This window comes from Phyllostomus discolor, chromosome 1 (genome assembly GCF_004126475.2).
Source record: "Phyllostomus discolor isolate MPI-MPIP mPhyDis1 chromosome 1, mPhyDis1.pri.v3, whole genome shotgun sequence".
Lineage (NCBI taxonomy): Eukaryota > Metazoa > Chordata > Mammalia > Chiroptera > Phyllostomidae > Phyllostomus > Phyllostomus discolor.
Genome location: NC_040903.2, coordinates 154,721,924 through 154,734,140, shown reverse-complemented (window position 1 = coordinate 154,734,140; position 12,217 = coordinate 154,721,924). Strand labels below are relative to the sequence as shown.

Sequence of the window (12,217 nt, the reverse complement as noted above, 5' to 3'; positions counted from 1 at the left end):
AGAAAGCAGCTATTCATCCTGAGTTAATCTAGTGGTTCTCAACTTGACTACATACTGCAATCTCTTGGGGAACCTTTAACAAATATGGGTGTCTGGTTCCATCCCCAGAGATTCTTATTATAATATGGGATGAGGCCTAGGTATCAGGATGTTTGTTTATTTGTTTGTTTGTTTGGCATGAGGATATTTAAGAGCTCCTGAGGTAATTCTGATATGTAACCGAAGTTGACAACCATTGGATTATGGTGACAGATATAGCTATGTCTTACTGTATATTCTCTCTGCTTTCTTGTCTGAGTGGTTGCTTTGTTACTTGAGGGAGGAAAGTCATGGACAATGAAACAGTGAAAGTGAGGACAAATAATCACAAACCACTAGAGTAAATCTTTGCATTCTTTGTGCAAGAATGTTGGGCCCTGACTGGTGTGGCTCAGCTGATTGGACATCCCTTCTGCGAAACAAAGGGCCGCTGGTTCAATTTCCAGTCAGGTCACAGGCATGGGTTGCGGGCCCTGTCCCCAGTTGGGGTGTATGCAAGAGGCAATCAATCGGTGTTTCTCTCCCTCTCTTCCTTCCTTCCTTCCCCTATCTCTAAAAATAAGTAAATAAAATCTTCAAAAAAAAAAACAAAGATGTTGGAAAGCTACTTGTCTAGAGTCTAAAGCTCTGTCAGTAGTATATAGATATTGTCATGTTTTTCCATGGATTTTATATATCTACTGGCTTTCTATTCTAGCTCTGCTACTCCAGGTAGTAGTTGATAATAAGTGGAAACTGAACCGTGATTATCCCTTCCTAGGAATAAAGGAGTAGAGATCATACCAGTGCAAAAGGAATGAGGGGTAGTAAGAAGGAAGAATTTTTAGGTTCTTTGAAAGCCAGGGCTGGCTTGTTGAATTTTCCAGTGAATTTATTGGAATTTGGTGGCAGGCTCTTTTTTTTTTTTTTTTTTTTTTAATTATCTGGGAAGGTATTTTTTAACAAGAGACAAATGATATTTGAGATCAGTTTAATCACTACATTTTATGTTTAATATGGTATTTAGCTTCAGAATGCTGTCAACAGGCCACACTTTCTGGTTTGTATTGTAAGTAGGGTACCTATTATTCTAAATGATGATGAATGCAACTTGCAGTCACTTATAAAGTGACTTAGAGAGGTGATTAAGCCATTGTGTTTGATGTAAATCTTGATTTGTGTCAAAGATCCTAACAGCAATAATTTAAAATAAAAGGACTGCCTACATCTTTAATGTTCTGGTCTAAACAGGTGATGCCGCTAGCCAAAACAATGAGTTAACTTTCCCTCAGTGGGGCTCTTTTTGGGTAAAGTGTACTTGCCTTGTCCTAAAGAGTCAGGCAAGTATAGATGAAATACTGATCTTTACACTGCTAATAATTATAGAAAAAGCAATATGTTAAGGATTTTGTAAGGGAGGGGGTGATCTTTCTTTTTAGGTAATTCTGGTAGGTGAGAGTGAGTGTGGGTGGTTTAAATTTGATACAATTCTACATGTTACTTCCTTATCCTATATATTGCACACTTCTAGGTTACTTACAAATATTACTAAAATAAGTAAATCAAAGAATGAATGCATTTTGTTCAGAATGAATGCTATAAACCTTACCTAAACCTTACCCACCAATGTCGTTTCCTATCTCTAATCCAGCAGGGTTTTTTGAAGGGGGAAGGGTTGAACTTTGTGGGTTGATTTCACAAATAAGGCAACTTGAAAACCTTCTCTAAATGTAGTTGCATCTCTCTATGGGGAATTCTGAATTGGGGAAAAGCAAATTCAAAGCCTGAATTTCACAACTGCTAACATTCCATAGCCATATGTATAATATGCATCTAGGATGCTGACGCCAAAAAATGTTGCAGCTGTTTGTATGTTTTACTGAAAAACTAAAATGAAACTGTTGCCTAGGTTCCTTAATACTGTCTCCTTCAACATTACATTTCCTAATTTTTTTGTCTGTTTATTTAATATTATTTACCCAAATCAATCACATTCTGTATTCCAAGAGGTTAGTCTGCAAATGAAATTTATTTTGTAGGCACAGAATTACAATGCCCACAATGTTTAATATATGTCTGATCATTTATTGAAATGTAAATATATTGTGGATCTTAGGACAGTCCAGGATTAGGTCTTTTTTTTTTTTTTTAATCCTCACCCAAAGGTATGTTTATTGATTTTACAGAGAGGGAAAGGAGGGAGAGAGAGAAAGAAATGTTGATGTGAAAGGAGGAAACTGGTTGGTTAAATCCTGTATGCGCCCCGACTGGGGACTGAACCTGCAACCTTTTGGTGTATGGAATAATGCTCCAGCCAACTGAGCCACCCAGCCAGAGCTAGGTCTACATTTTTTAACCTTTCAAAGAGTACTATGGGATTTTCAGTCACTTTTATAATAGAATCTATAAACATTCACTAGAGTCATTTTGGCTTTAAAGCATGATCTGGTGCATGAACCCTAAGGGTCATGTTATGGAAAGGCCCTCTGTATAGCTGCTTTCCCTTGACTTTTTTTTTTTTTTTTAATACCTTGATCCTTGCCTCGCTTCTTTATTTGCAAAGTGTTGGGGGTTATTTGTATCTAGAATTTTTTAACATTTTTTCGGATTCACTTTTTCCCTTGGCATCCTGTTACCCTGCATGTCAAGGAGGGAAAGAAAAGCTTTCAATAAAGCCAGAGTTAGAACTCACAGGAGGCATTGAAGCTCTCTTGTGAAACTGTAGAGCATGTCAGCATCTTTCATACAACAGCCTTTTTGGGTTTTTTATTCTGTGCTTTAATCTCATCTGTCTATCTATTTCTGGGTCTCAGAAGACCCAGAAGACAATAAAAACCCACATACTTCTATATGGCCAGGTTTCTATTTTATGAGAAATACTAGATGTGGGCACTTAGTATTTGCTCAGTATTTCCTAAAGTGATTGATAGCCTCCTTCTCTCAGACAAAAATCTGACTTTAATTTAAATTTCTTTGGAATATATCAGATCTTCTTCCAAATAGAATTCTGTATTCTGAAATGTTTTATCCTTTCCCGTGGTATCCAAATAGTTTTCTGGATAGGGGATTAAAAAGGAGACTGCTTAATTTCCAGAGCCAAGGATTTTTAGTGTGCCACAGGCAGAAATTAAGGACATAAATAGGGGAAGTTATGGTAGGTCACGTTATGGTAAATGTTACGTTGTGGGTTTATTTTATATTTACTGAGTCACCTATAGGGTCTTGGCTGGTGAGCGTTCTGTAGAGACAGACACAGCCCCTGTGCAGTTGGGAATGTGGGTCCAACTAGACGTCAGACAAAACTTTTCCTAACACCATCCTTTTTACACTGGTTTGGGATGTTGCAGAGAGCTTTTAACTCCCTACAGATGACTTACATTATCTATGGGTAGTCTCTTTTGAGATTCATTCCTATTGCATCAAGCAACTGAGTCTGTGGTTTAAGGAAATGAGCCTCAGTATTTTCTGTGCAACATAACAAAGGTTCAGCCAACTGGTGCTTATGTGGTGTGATTGTTAAGTACTGAAACAGACTAATCTTGAATTGTACCAGTATATGAAAATAGTGCAACTCAGAATTAAATCCAGATAATCCATAGCTAATGATGACATTTGAGACACTGGGTTGTATAACTTGTCCAGTCAGCAAGTACTTCACTAGGAAAAGGTTCATCCTAAACAGATGTTCCATCATTTACACGTATGCCAAAACATCTTCATTATGTTGATGAGATCAGTCCATAAAAAGACAGGGGTGCCCAAGGTCAACCCAACATTCAACCATGCTGACAAGCCCCTTGGGAGCCTGGCCAGGGCCAGGGGCAGCAGCCTAGAAAAGGACTACAACAACATGGACAGTGCCATAACATTTCACTGTTTTTTTTAAAATAATTTATTAATTATGGCGGGGCAGGGGTTGAATGGCCTTTTTAGCACAAGTGAATTTTCCCTCTTGTTGGGAGCAACAGGCTGCCCCAAACCAGAGTTGCATCACATGTGAGCTGGGGCTGGAAGTATGCCTGGGCCTGCTGGTGCTGCTTGTGGGCTGGGAAGAAGCACAGGCAGCAGCCAGGTTGAGACCTGGAGGCAGATGGGCCAGAGGACCCAGGCTCAGCCTTTCCTGTTTCCTTATTAGTCCTGCACTTCTCAGGGAGGAGACGCCTTTCTCAACAGAGGTTCTAAGACTTTCCAGAGGAATACATGGGTCTGGCTCTGTGTTCCTCTTTGCACCTCAGTTTCCTTATCTGTAGAATGGAGCTGATGATCCCTGTCTTGGGGATTGGAGGTGGAGAGGAAGCTTCTGAAAGGATTTGTAAACTCTTGGTTGCCATACAGGAAGTGCCACAGTGGTGGGTGGCCAGGGTGTGGGTGGCAGGACCTTTGAACGCAGGAAGGCTCAGCTCCTGTTTTCCACGCTGGGGCCTGTCCGGCCCAGGGCTGTCCCCAGCTTGGTCTGGAAAGCTGAGCCATGGCACTGCCTCCCTGTTTATCCACATTTTTGGTGGCTTGGCTCCCAGTTCTGGTAGCAATTGCTACTACCTGAACAATTTCCCCGAAGGTGGAGATTAAATAGCTCTTTCTGGTTCTGTTAATAATAATAATAATAATAATAATAATAATAATAATAATAATATGTAGAAGGAGAAAATAAATAAAATATTAAGTAATAATTGATTAGAGAGAGTGGGAGGGAGGAAGAAAGAAGGAGATGTGAGAGAAAAACATCAATCAATTGCCTTTTGAATGCGCCCCGACTGGGGACCAGGCCCACAACCTAGATAGGTTCCCTGACTGGGACTGGAACCAATGGCAGCCTTTTGTTTTGGGGCATGAGCCCAGCCAGCTGAGCCGTACCAGTCAGGGTTCAACTTTCTAATCAGAATCTTTCTCACTATAAATCCCTGCACCTGGGCCTTCTTTGTTTTTTCTGACCCCTAGCATCAAAGAGCTCCTAGTTTCATGCCAAAGTGTTCACTTTAAATTTGACATAGAGTTTACCATTCCTTCTGGATCCTTTCTCGAACTCCAGGATTTAGATTTAGAAATGATTCCTCCACTGTCACTGCTCATCCATATCCAAATCCTTTATGCTTTCATTTTTTTCTTGAGGAATACAGAAGTATTTTTATTTTTTCATTTAATGATGTAAAACACAAATACTGATGATGTTTTCTTTCATATTTACAACTCAACAGACTGGAACTGATTTAATCTCTGTATGGAGCATACTCTATTAGTATTTTTTAAAATATTTTATTTATCTTTAGAGAGAGGGGAAGGGAAGGAGATGGAGAGAAACATCAATGTGTGGTTGCCTCTCACTTGGCCACCACTGGGGACCTGGCCCACAACCCAGGTGTGTTCCCTGACTGGGAGTTGAACCAGAGACCCTTTAGTTTGTAGCCTGCGCTCAATCCGCTGAGCTATACCAGCCAGAGCTGTATTAGTTTTTTAAAAGTTTATTCTTTTATATGAGGGGGTATACCCCCCAAATGGAATTTATTTATTTAAAAGTGTGTATTCTTACATGTTTAAACTTCAGTCACCTTCAAAGTACTCTTCATTTGACACAATGACAAGACACCTATCAAGACATTTTTTCCACTGCTCAAAACAGTTTTTGAATTTGTCTAATTTGATGCCTTGTAGTGCTTCTGCTGTTCCTAATTTCACCTCTCCCTTATCAGCAAAACGTTTCCCTTTGAGGATTTTTTTCATCTGTGGAAACAAAAAAACAGTTACTTGAAGCGATATTGGGTAAATAGGAAGGGTAGGGCATTGGGGGTCATGCCATTTTTGGTCAGAAACTGCTGAACATTCAGTGTGGTTCATAAATCACCTGGGCAGGGACATTCATAAACCACCATCATGAAATGGGCAAATGCATTGAAAGAGCCTCCAAAAAAAATTCACAGAAACCAAGCGTAGCATCTCACAGCAACACCAGCTGGTACACTGATAGAGATGGGTTCCTGAGACACTCACATAGTGGGAAAGCCTGTACCTCAAGGTGTCCACCTTCCAGAGGTATTTACTGGGTTTTTTGGGGCCCCACTTATATGAGCTGGCTTCTCTTAGAATTTCATTACCTTTGCGAGCTGTGATTCTGAACATAGTGGAAAGCTGGGTATTCTAAAATTGTCCCATGGAATGTAAAGCAAATTGGGGGTCACTGTTGACTAGCATTTTCATTAGGTCTTAAGAATGCTAGAAGGACATGTGTCAGGTTGTAATCATCCTATATTCTGTTTAATTCATTTCTTTTTCATGCCAACTGTGAGTAAGGCATTATGCTAGACAGATGTAAATATGAGTTCATTGTCATTTTTGTCAGCAACGAATGCATCCTGTGTGTGTGTGAGAGTGTATACATACCACAAACACAAATAACTGTCAAGTGTGCCCTGATACTGAGGCCACAAATGAAGCATAACATTGCTGAACATAGCAGGAGGGATACATTTATTTCTTACTGGGTTGCTTGAGGAAGTCTTTACATAGACAGTAGCATCTGAACTGAACTCAAACAGAACATCAGCCATCAGGGAGAAGTGTGTTCCAGATTAAGGAAGCCAGGTGTAAAAAGGCACAGGGATGGGCCCTGGCTGAGTGGTTCAGCTGTTTGGAGCGTCATCCCATAGACCAAAAGGTTGTGGGTTCAATCCTCGGTTGGGGCTTATATATAGGAGGCAACCAATCAGTGTTTCTCTCACTTCCCCACTCCCTTCCTTTCTCTCTAAAATAAACATATCCTTAGGTAAGGATTTTAAAAAAAATCACAGATGGGAAGACAGAAGATGTTTGGGGGTGACTAGTGCACTATGATTGGAGCATGCAGTATAGGAGAAAAGGAAATAACACAAATAATGTGAAGGTAGATTATGGTGGGCCCATGAATGCCTTGTGATTAGGTCTTGCTCCTAAGGGCTCTGTATTAGATATGGGAGGGATGGCTGCCATATGCCATTCACTTGGTATGACTTACCTGGACAACAGAGAGGTTGTAATAGATATTGAGAGGAGCCACGTTTTTTGCTGATGAATAGACCTCAATGGTGGAAAGGGGCATGTCCAGGAAACTAGTTATACCACATCTGCAGGTTGTGGATCGTACTGAGTCTTTCCCCCCAAAATGTTTTATGAAAGTGAAATTGTGTTAAAATGAACATCACAGGCAACTTTGAAATGGAAAAGAAGTCTCAGAACGGAAATTCATGTTGTAGGTATAGTATATATGCATTTTCCTTTATTTTTTCAAGTGCCCAATTATCCTCTCTTTATTGACAGTGATGGGTAAGGGTTATGGACAGATATGCTAAGGACCTTATGTGCTTCTCCCCCACACCACCCCCATTTTTTTGCCAGTGGTGGTGCACCTCTATTGCATTTGAAAAGCAGCGGATGAGTTAAGCCAAAGGCTCTAGAACCAGTCCACCTGAGTTCTAATCCTAGCTCCATTACCTGCTGCCTATGCTACTGTAGAGACCTTACTTAGCATCTGTAAAGTGGGAGTAACAATAATAACACCTACCTTTGAGGCCTGTGGTGAGGAATAGATAAGCAAAATCAGGTAAAATAAGTAGAATAGTGAATGTCACTTAGTAAATGCTCAGTAAATGCTTACCATCATCATTATCACTACTACTTTAAGACAAACCTAGTCCCTTTGTATTACACCATCAGGTATGTGAGGTTTGCTTTTATTTAGTATATTTTAAGGAGTTAGAAGCACTTGCTGATGCTATTTTGAGTTACTCTGATACCTCTGTTTTCATGCCACTGCTTTAAAGTAGGATTTATGGGTGTGATCCAGAACTAACTTGTCTTCTCAATTTGTATTCTAAGACAGTAGTTTTCAGGCTGGTGGAGTAGGGTAGAGGGTAGGAGAACTAGGTAGAGATTAAACAGGTGGGGCACTGGGCTCCCTATCCTTCTTCATCAACCAGAATAATAATGCTTTTTACCTATTTTATATTAGAGGGGTTTCATATAAGATTTTGCTTGAAAAAAAAAGTGTTTCAATGCTTTAAAAATAGCATAAGGATATGTTATACAACAGTGTTTCTCAAACTTAAATGTACTTACAAGTAATACATTTTAAAATGCAAATTCTGATTCAGTCGTATGGGTGTGCACCTCTATTCTGAATTTCTAGCAAACTTCAGGTGTTGCCAGTGCTGCTCATCTGACGGCCATACTGAAGTAGTAAGATTCTACGGGACCCTGCCCTGCCTTTCCTCTGTAGTGGTTGTTCTTAACTACAGGTATAGGGTATCTATTGCAATCATCTCTGGAGCTTTTTAAAAAATAAGCAGCCCAGGCCCAGCCTGTGTGGCACAGTTGGTTGGAGTGTCATCCTGTACACCAGAAAATTCCAGGTTTGGTTACTGGTCAAGACACAACCTGGGTTGTGGTTTTAGTCCCTGATTGGGGTGCATGCAGGAGGCAGCCAATCAATGTTTCTCTCCCATCAATATTTCTCACTGTCTCCCTCTTCCTTCCTCTCTCTCTCTCTCTCTCTCTCTCTCTCTCTGGAATTAATATATTATAAATAATAAATAAACAAACAAACAAATAAATAAAATAACCAGTCCAGGCCCTAGCCCAGACCTACTGGCTCAATACCTGTGATAGGTCCATGCACAGGTATTTTTTCAAGTCCTGGTTGAGGATCACCTCTCAAATGCTAAGAGTACATCTTGTCCATAACCCCTTTGGCAGCTTCAACAATTTTCAAAAATGGTATCTATTAGAACTTTATAGGTCTCAAAATTTCCTAAATGTTAAAAGCCATAATTTTTTATTAGTTCAACAGTATTAGAACTTACTTGGTTAGTAATTATTAATCCACAAAATTCCACTTGGGAGGACTGGGGTTCATATTTGTGTAATTAAAGGAGGATACTAAATTATGAGACCTCTGGGAGAGGAAGGAGGCCTACGCTTGGTTCCTCTTCTCTCTGCTGCTTTAAGAGGAGCAAAAGGAATTCTTGTGACAAGTCTCTAGGAACTTAATCATTCTGGTGATTATTTTCTAAGCCTTTCCTAATTACCAAAAGTGAACTTGAGTGAGAGACACCTTTAATTTACAGGGCGCCTAATGTAAGGAAGGACTGGGTAATGGTTGGTCTTTCTGTTCCATAAGCCCTCTTTAATGTATAGGTGAACTAAGTGTGACACAGTTCCTGTAAAGCACAGTAAAGTCATCCAGCAAGCAGTAACCATCCAGCAATGGTCCTCAGACATACGAGTAAACTACAGAGAGTGGAAGGATGACTGGGGATGTTGTGCCATCTTAGACAGTTTCTAATTAACCAGGTCTCCATTGCAGACTTTAAGAGGAATATATTAAGCAAGGTTCTTAAGATGAATTTTAGAAAACTTTTGATGTTTTTGTTGTTGAGATAGACTTTTCTTTAAGATTGATTTTTAAAATAAATTTTCAAAACTGCTGTAAGTACTCTCAAATCATTCGTTAGCATTTGTATTGTTTATTTTTCAGAGAGTGGGGAAGGGAGGGAGAAAGAGAGAGAAAAACATCGATTGGTTGCATCTCGCACGAACCTGTACCAGCGACCAAGCTCACAGCCCAGGCATGTGCCCCAGCCGGGAATCAAACCAGTGACGCTTCACTTTTTGCGAGACTGTGTTTGACTAAGCCACCAGTCAGGGCTGAATCTAGGAATGGACGTGGTTAAGGTTCTTGAAGAAATTAGTCATTTCTTTCCAGTTGCAAACAGCCTAGACTTTTAGAGAGACAGCCAGAAGAATAGCTTCGGTATAGCCAGAATTCGTAAATGACAGAAATATTAAATTTCGTTTTTAGCTCAGTCTTTATCTGTTAGCTGTTTTTTATAGCATAGCGTGACAATGTAGACTTTCCTCTACTTTGCTTTTAACTGCTCTTTCCATGTGCGTTTACTTAATTTGAAGGTATTTACTGAAATAGGATCTAAACCTTCTGAAATCCCACTACTCCCCTGGGCAGGAAAGCATAGGCTTAAGCAGTAAACAGCAAAGATTCACTTCTGTTGCCTTAGTAACAGGCTTTCTGTAATCAACATTGGTTTGATTATGTCTAGGACCAATATCTCTGGTGTTGTGTTGACCTTGATATATAAATGATATGTGAAAAGCAAGATCTACAAGAAGATTCATTCATTCATTGTTCTCACTGAGGTTAGAAGTTCTGGTTTAAAAGGCAAAATAGATCCTTGTAAGAAGCTCACCCTTTGGTTAGAGTCCAAATCTGAGATGTCTGTCTGTATAGTTGCATTATTTTGTTGTTCTGGGTGGCAGCATTCCCTGATTGGATTAGCTGCCAGGTTATATAGTGAGCCTTTAAAGACCATCTTTTGCCATCATCATATTCACCTCTTTCCTGAATTCCACTTTATCCAAAACACCCCAATTCTTCTGCCCTAACACTGTTCCATTATAGGGCTCTACCACTAAATGTGAACTTGGAGTTCACTGTGGCTAAATATTTTCTGCCCCTCTTTGATTATCAGAGTCCTTAGAGAACTACCTGGAAACAGAAAGAAATAGCTTCTACACACACACACACACACACACACACACACTTATATAAAACACAATGATGTGTCCTCAATGAACATTGTCAACCAGCTTCACCTCACAGTTACCCAAGCCAGAAAGACTTCTGCCAAGCCATTAAGCAGGTTGGAGCACTTGCTCTAAGAGCAGGCTGCCACATAACTGCACCAGCTGTACCAAATGGTTGCAACTTTGTGTGCTGAACTACCCAGCCACCCAAAAGAATTACATATGAGAATTTTGTAATACAAGTTCATATACGTAGGCAGCTGTGTTGAATTCTTAATAATAGTTTCTCTACAATGGACTTTTTGAAATGTAATCCAGTAATCAGCAGCAAATAAAGAGGAAATCAGTGCTCATTTGGACATTATCTGTAAAAGAATTGCAACCTCTAAAAATGGAAATAGGTCTTGACATCTCTTATCCATTCTTAAAAGTTGTGATTCCTTTATACATGATGTCAAAAACATTCTCAGCCATGGAAAGTTACTTTGTCTTCTGTTCATCCTGATGCTTTGGCCTCCCTTAACAATGATGCATGCTTTGCTGGAAAGGGAAGTTTAGGGTGTAAATTCAAGGACTTTGGTTAGCAAGGATTTGCTGGGGTGAAACACATCAGGTTGAGTGTTATTTACCAAGGGAAAACTAGGTAGTTCATAGCTGTGAGAAACATCTAGTTGGAGACTGAAAAGCCATTTTGGTGTAGAGATTTCATTTTGTTTAACTTGTTTTTCTGGAACCTACAGAAATCTACAGAAATAAGATTAGTTTCCAAGTTGAAATTGAGGGTGGTTGTAGTCTTCACATTACTTTCGACTTTTACCACTTTGTAGTTAACTCATTCCCAAATTAAATTCCTATATTTTTGAGATTGCTTTCTCCTGATTTTGGATATAATGACTTGCTCCTAGTATGAATGAGGTAGAAAGTGGGTAGGGTAGATGATTGTGTGAGTTGGAATACAGTAATTTGTATCAGACTGATTTTATATCTACTTTTGATTGGCAGGAATATATGGTTACAGAAAGCATACCTACATGAGGCTTGATGGCTCATCGAAGATCTCAGAGAGGCGGGGACATGGTTGCTGATTTTCAGAACAGGTAATTTTATTAGGAATTACAAAAAATTATCTTTGGTTTTCCTCTAGTGCTGGAGATGATGAGTTTGAAAGACATACCAACACATGTCAGATTGTTAAGTGGTATTATGATAGTTCCTGCCATTTTAACTAATTCTGTTTATGACAGTTCAGATCTATGTGTCTGTGGGCGGGGGGGGGGATGAATATTTGGTAATTTTGTGTTTGAAATTGTTCTCTTACCAAATCAGTGCCTATTGCTTGGGGCAATAAAAAAATGACTTCTGAATATGAACAAAGATGCTCCTTATATGGATAATATGTATGTCAAAAAAAAATCCACTGGGCTATATATTCCTAAATGTTAACAGCAGTTATCTCTGGGTGTTAACTTATAGTTGATTTTAGTTGTTTGTTTTTTTTAATCTTCCTTTTTCCTGCTTTCCCTCTAGCATTTTAGTACAGCGTAGTATGACAACCTGCAGTAGTATGTAATCTATTCAACTGGCAGCTCTCAGTTACAGTACCTGATAATGAGCCTATGAAATTTCAAATACT

General features: G+C 39.4%; 1 protein-coding gene across 1 annotated transcript in view; it reads left to right on the top strand.

Moving 5' to 3' along the window:
• INO80 (INO80 complex ATPase subunit) overlaps nucleotides 1–12,217 on the top strand; it is a 127,071-nt gene that overhangs the window by 91,976 nt on the left and 22,878 nt on the right. Inside the window, 3 exon segments of the mRNA XM_036017321.1 lie at nucleotides 11,587–11,593; nucleotides 11,596–11,654; nucleotides 11,656–11,681. Coding sequence (XP_035873214.1) covers nucleotides 11,587–11,593; nucleotides 11,596–11,654; nucleotides 11,656–11,681 — 92 coding nt within the window.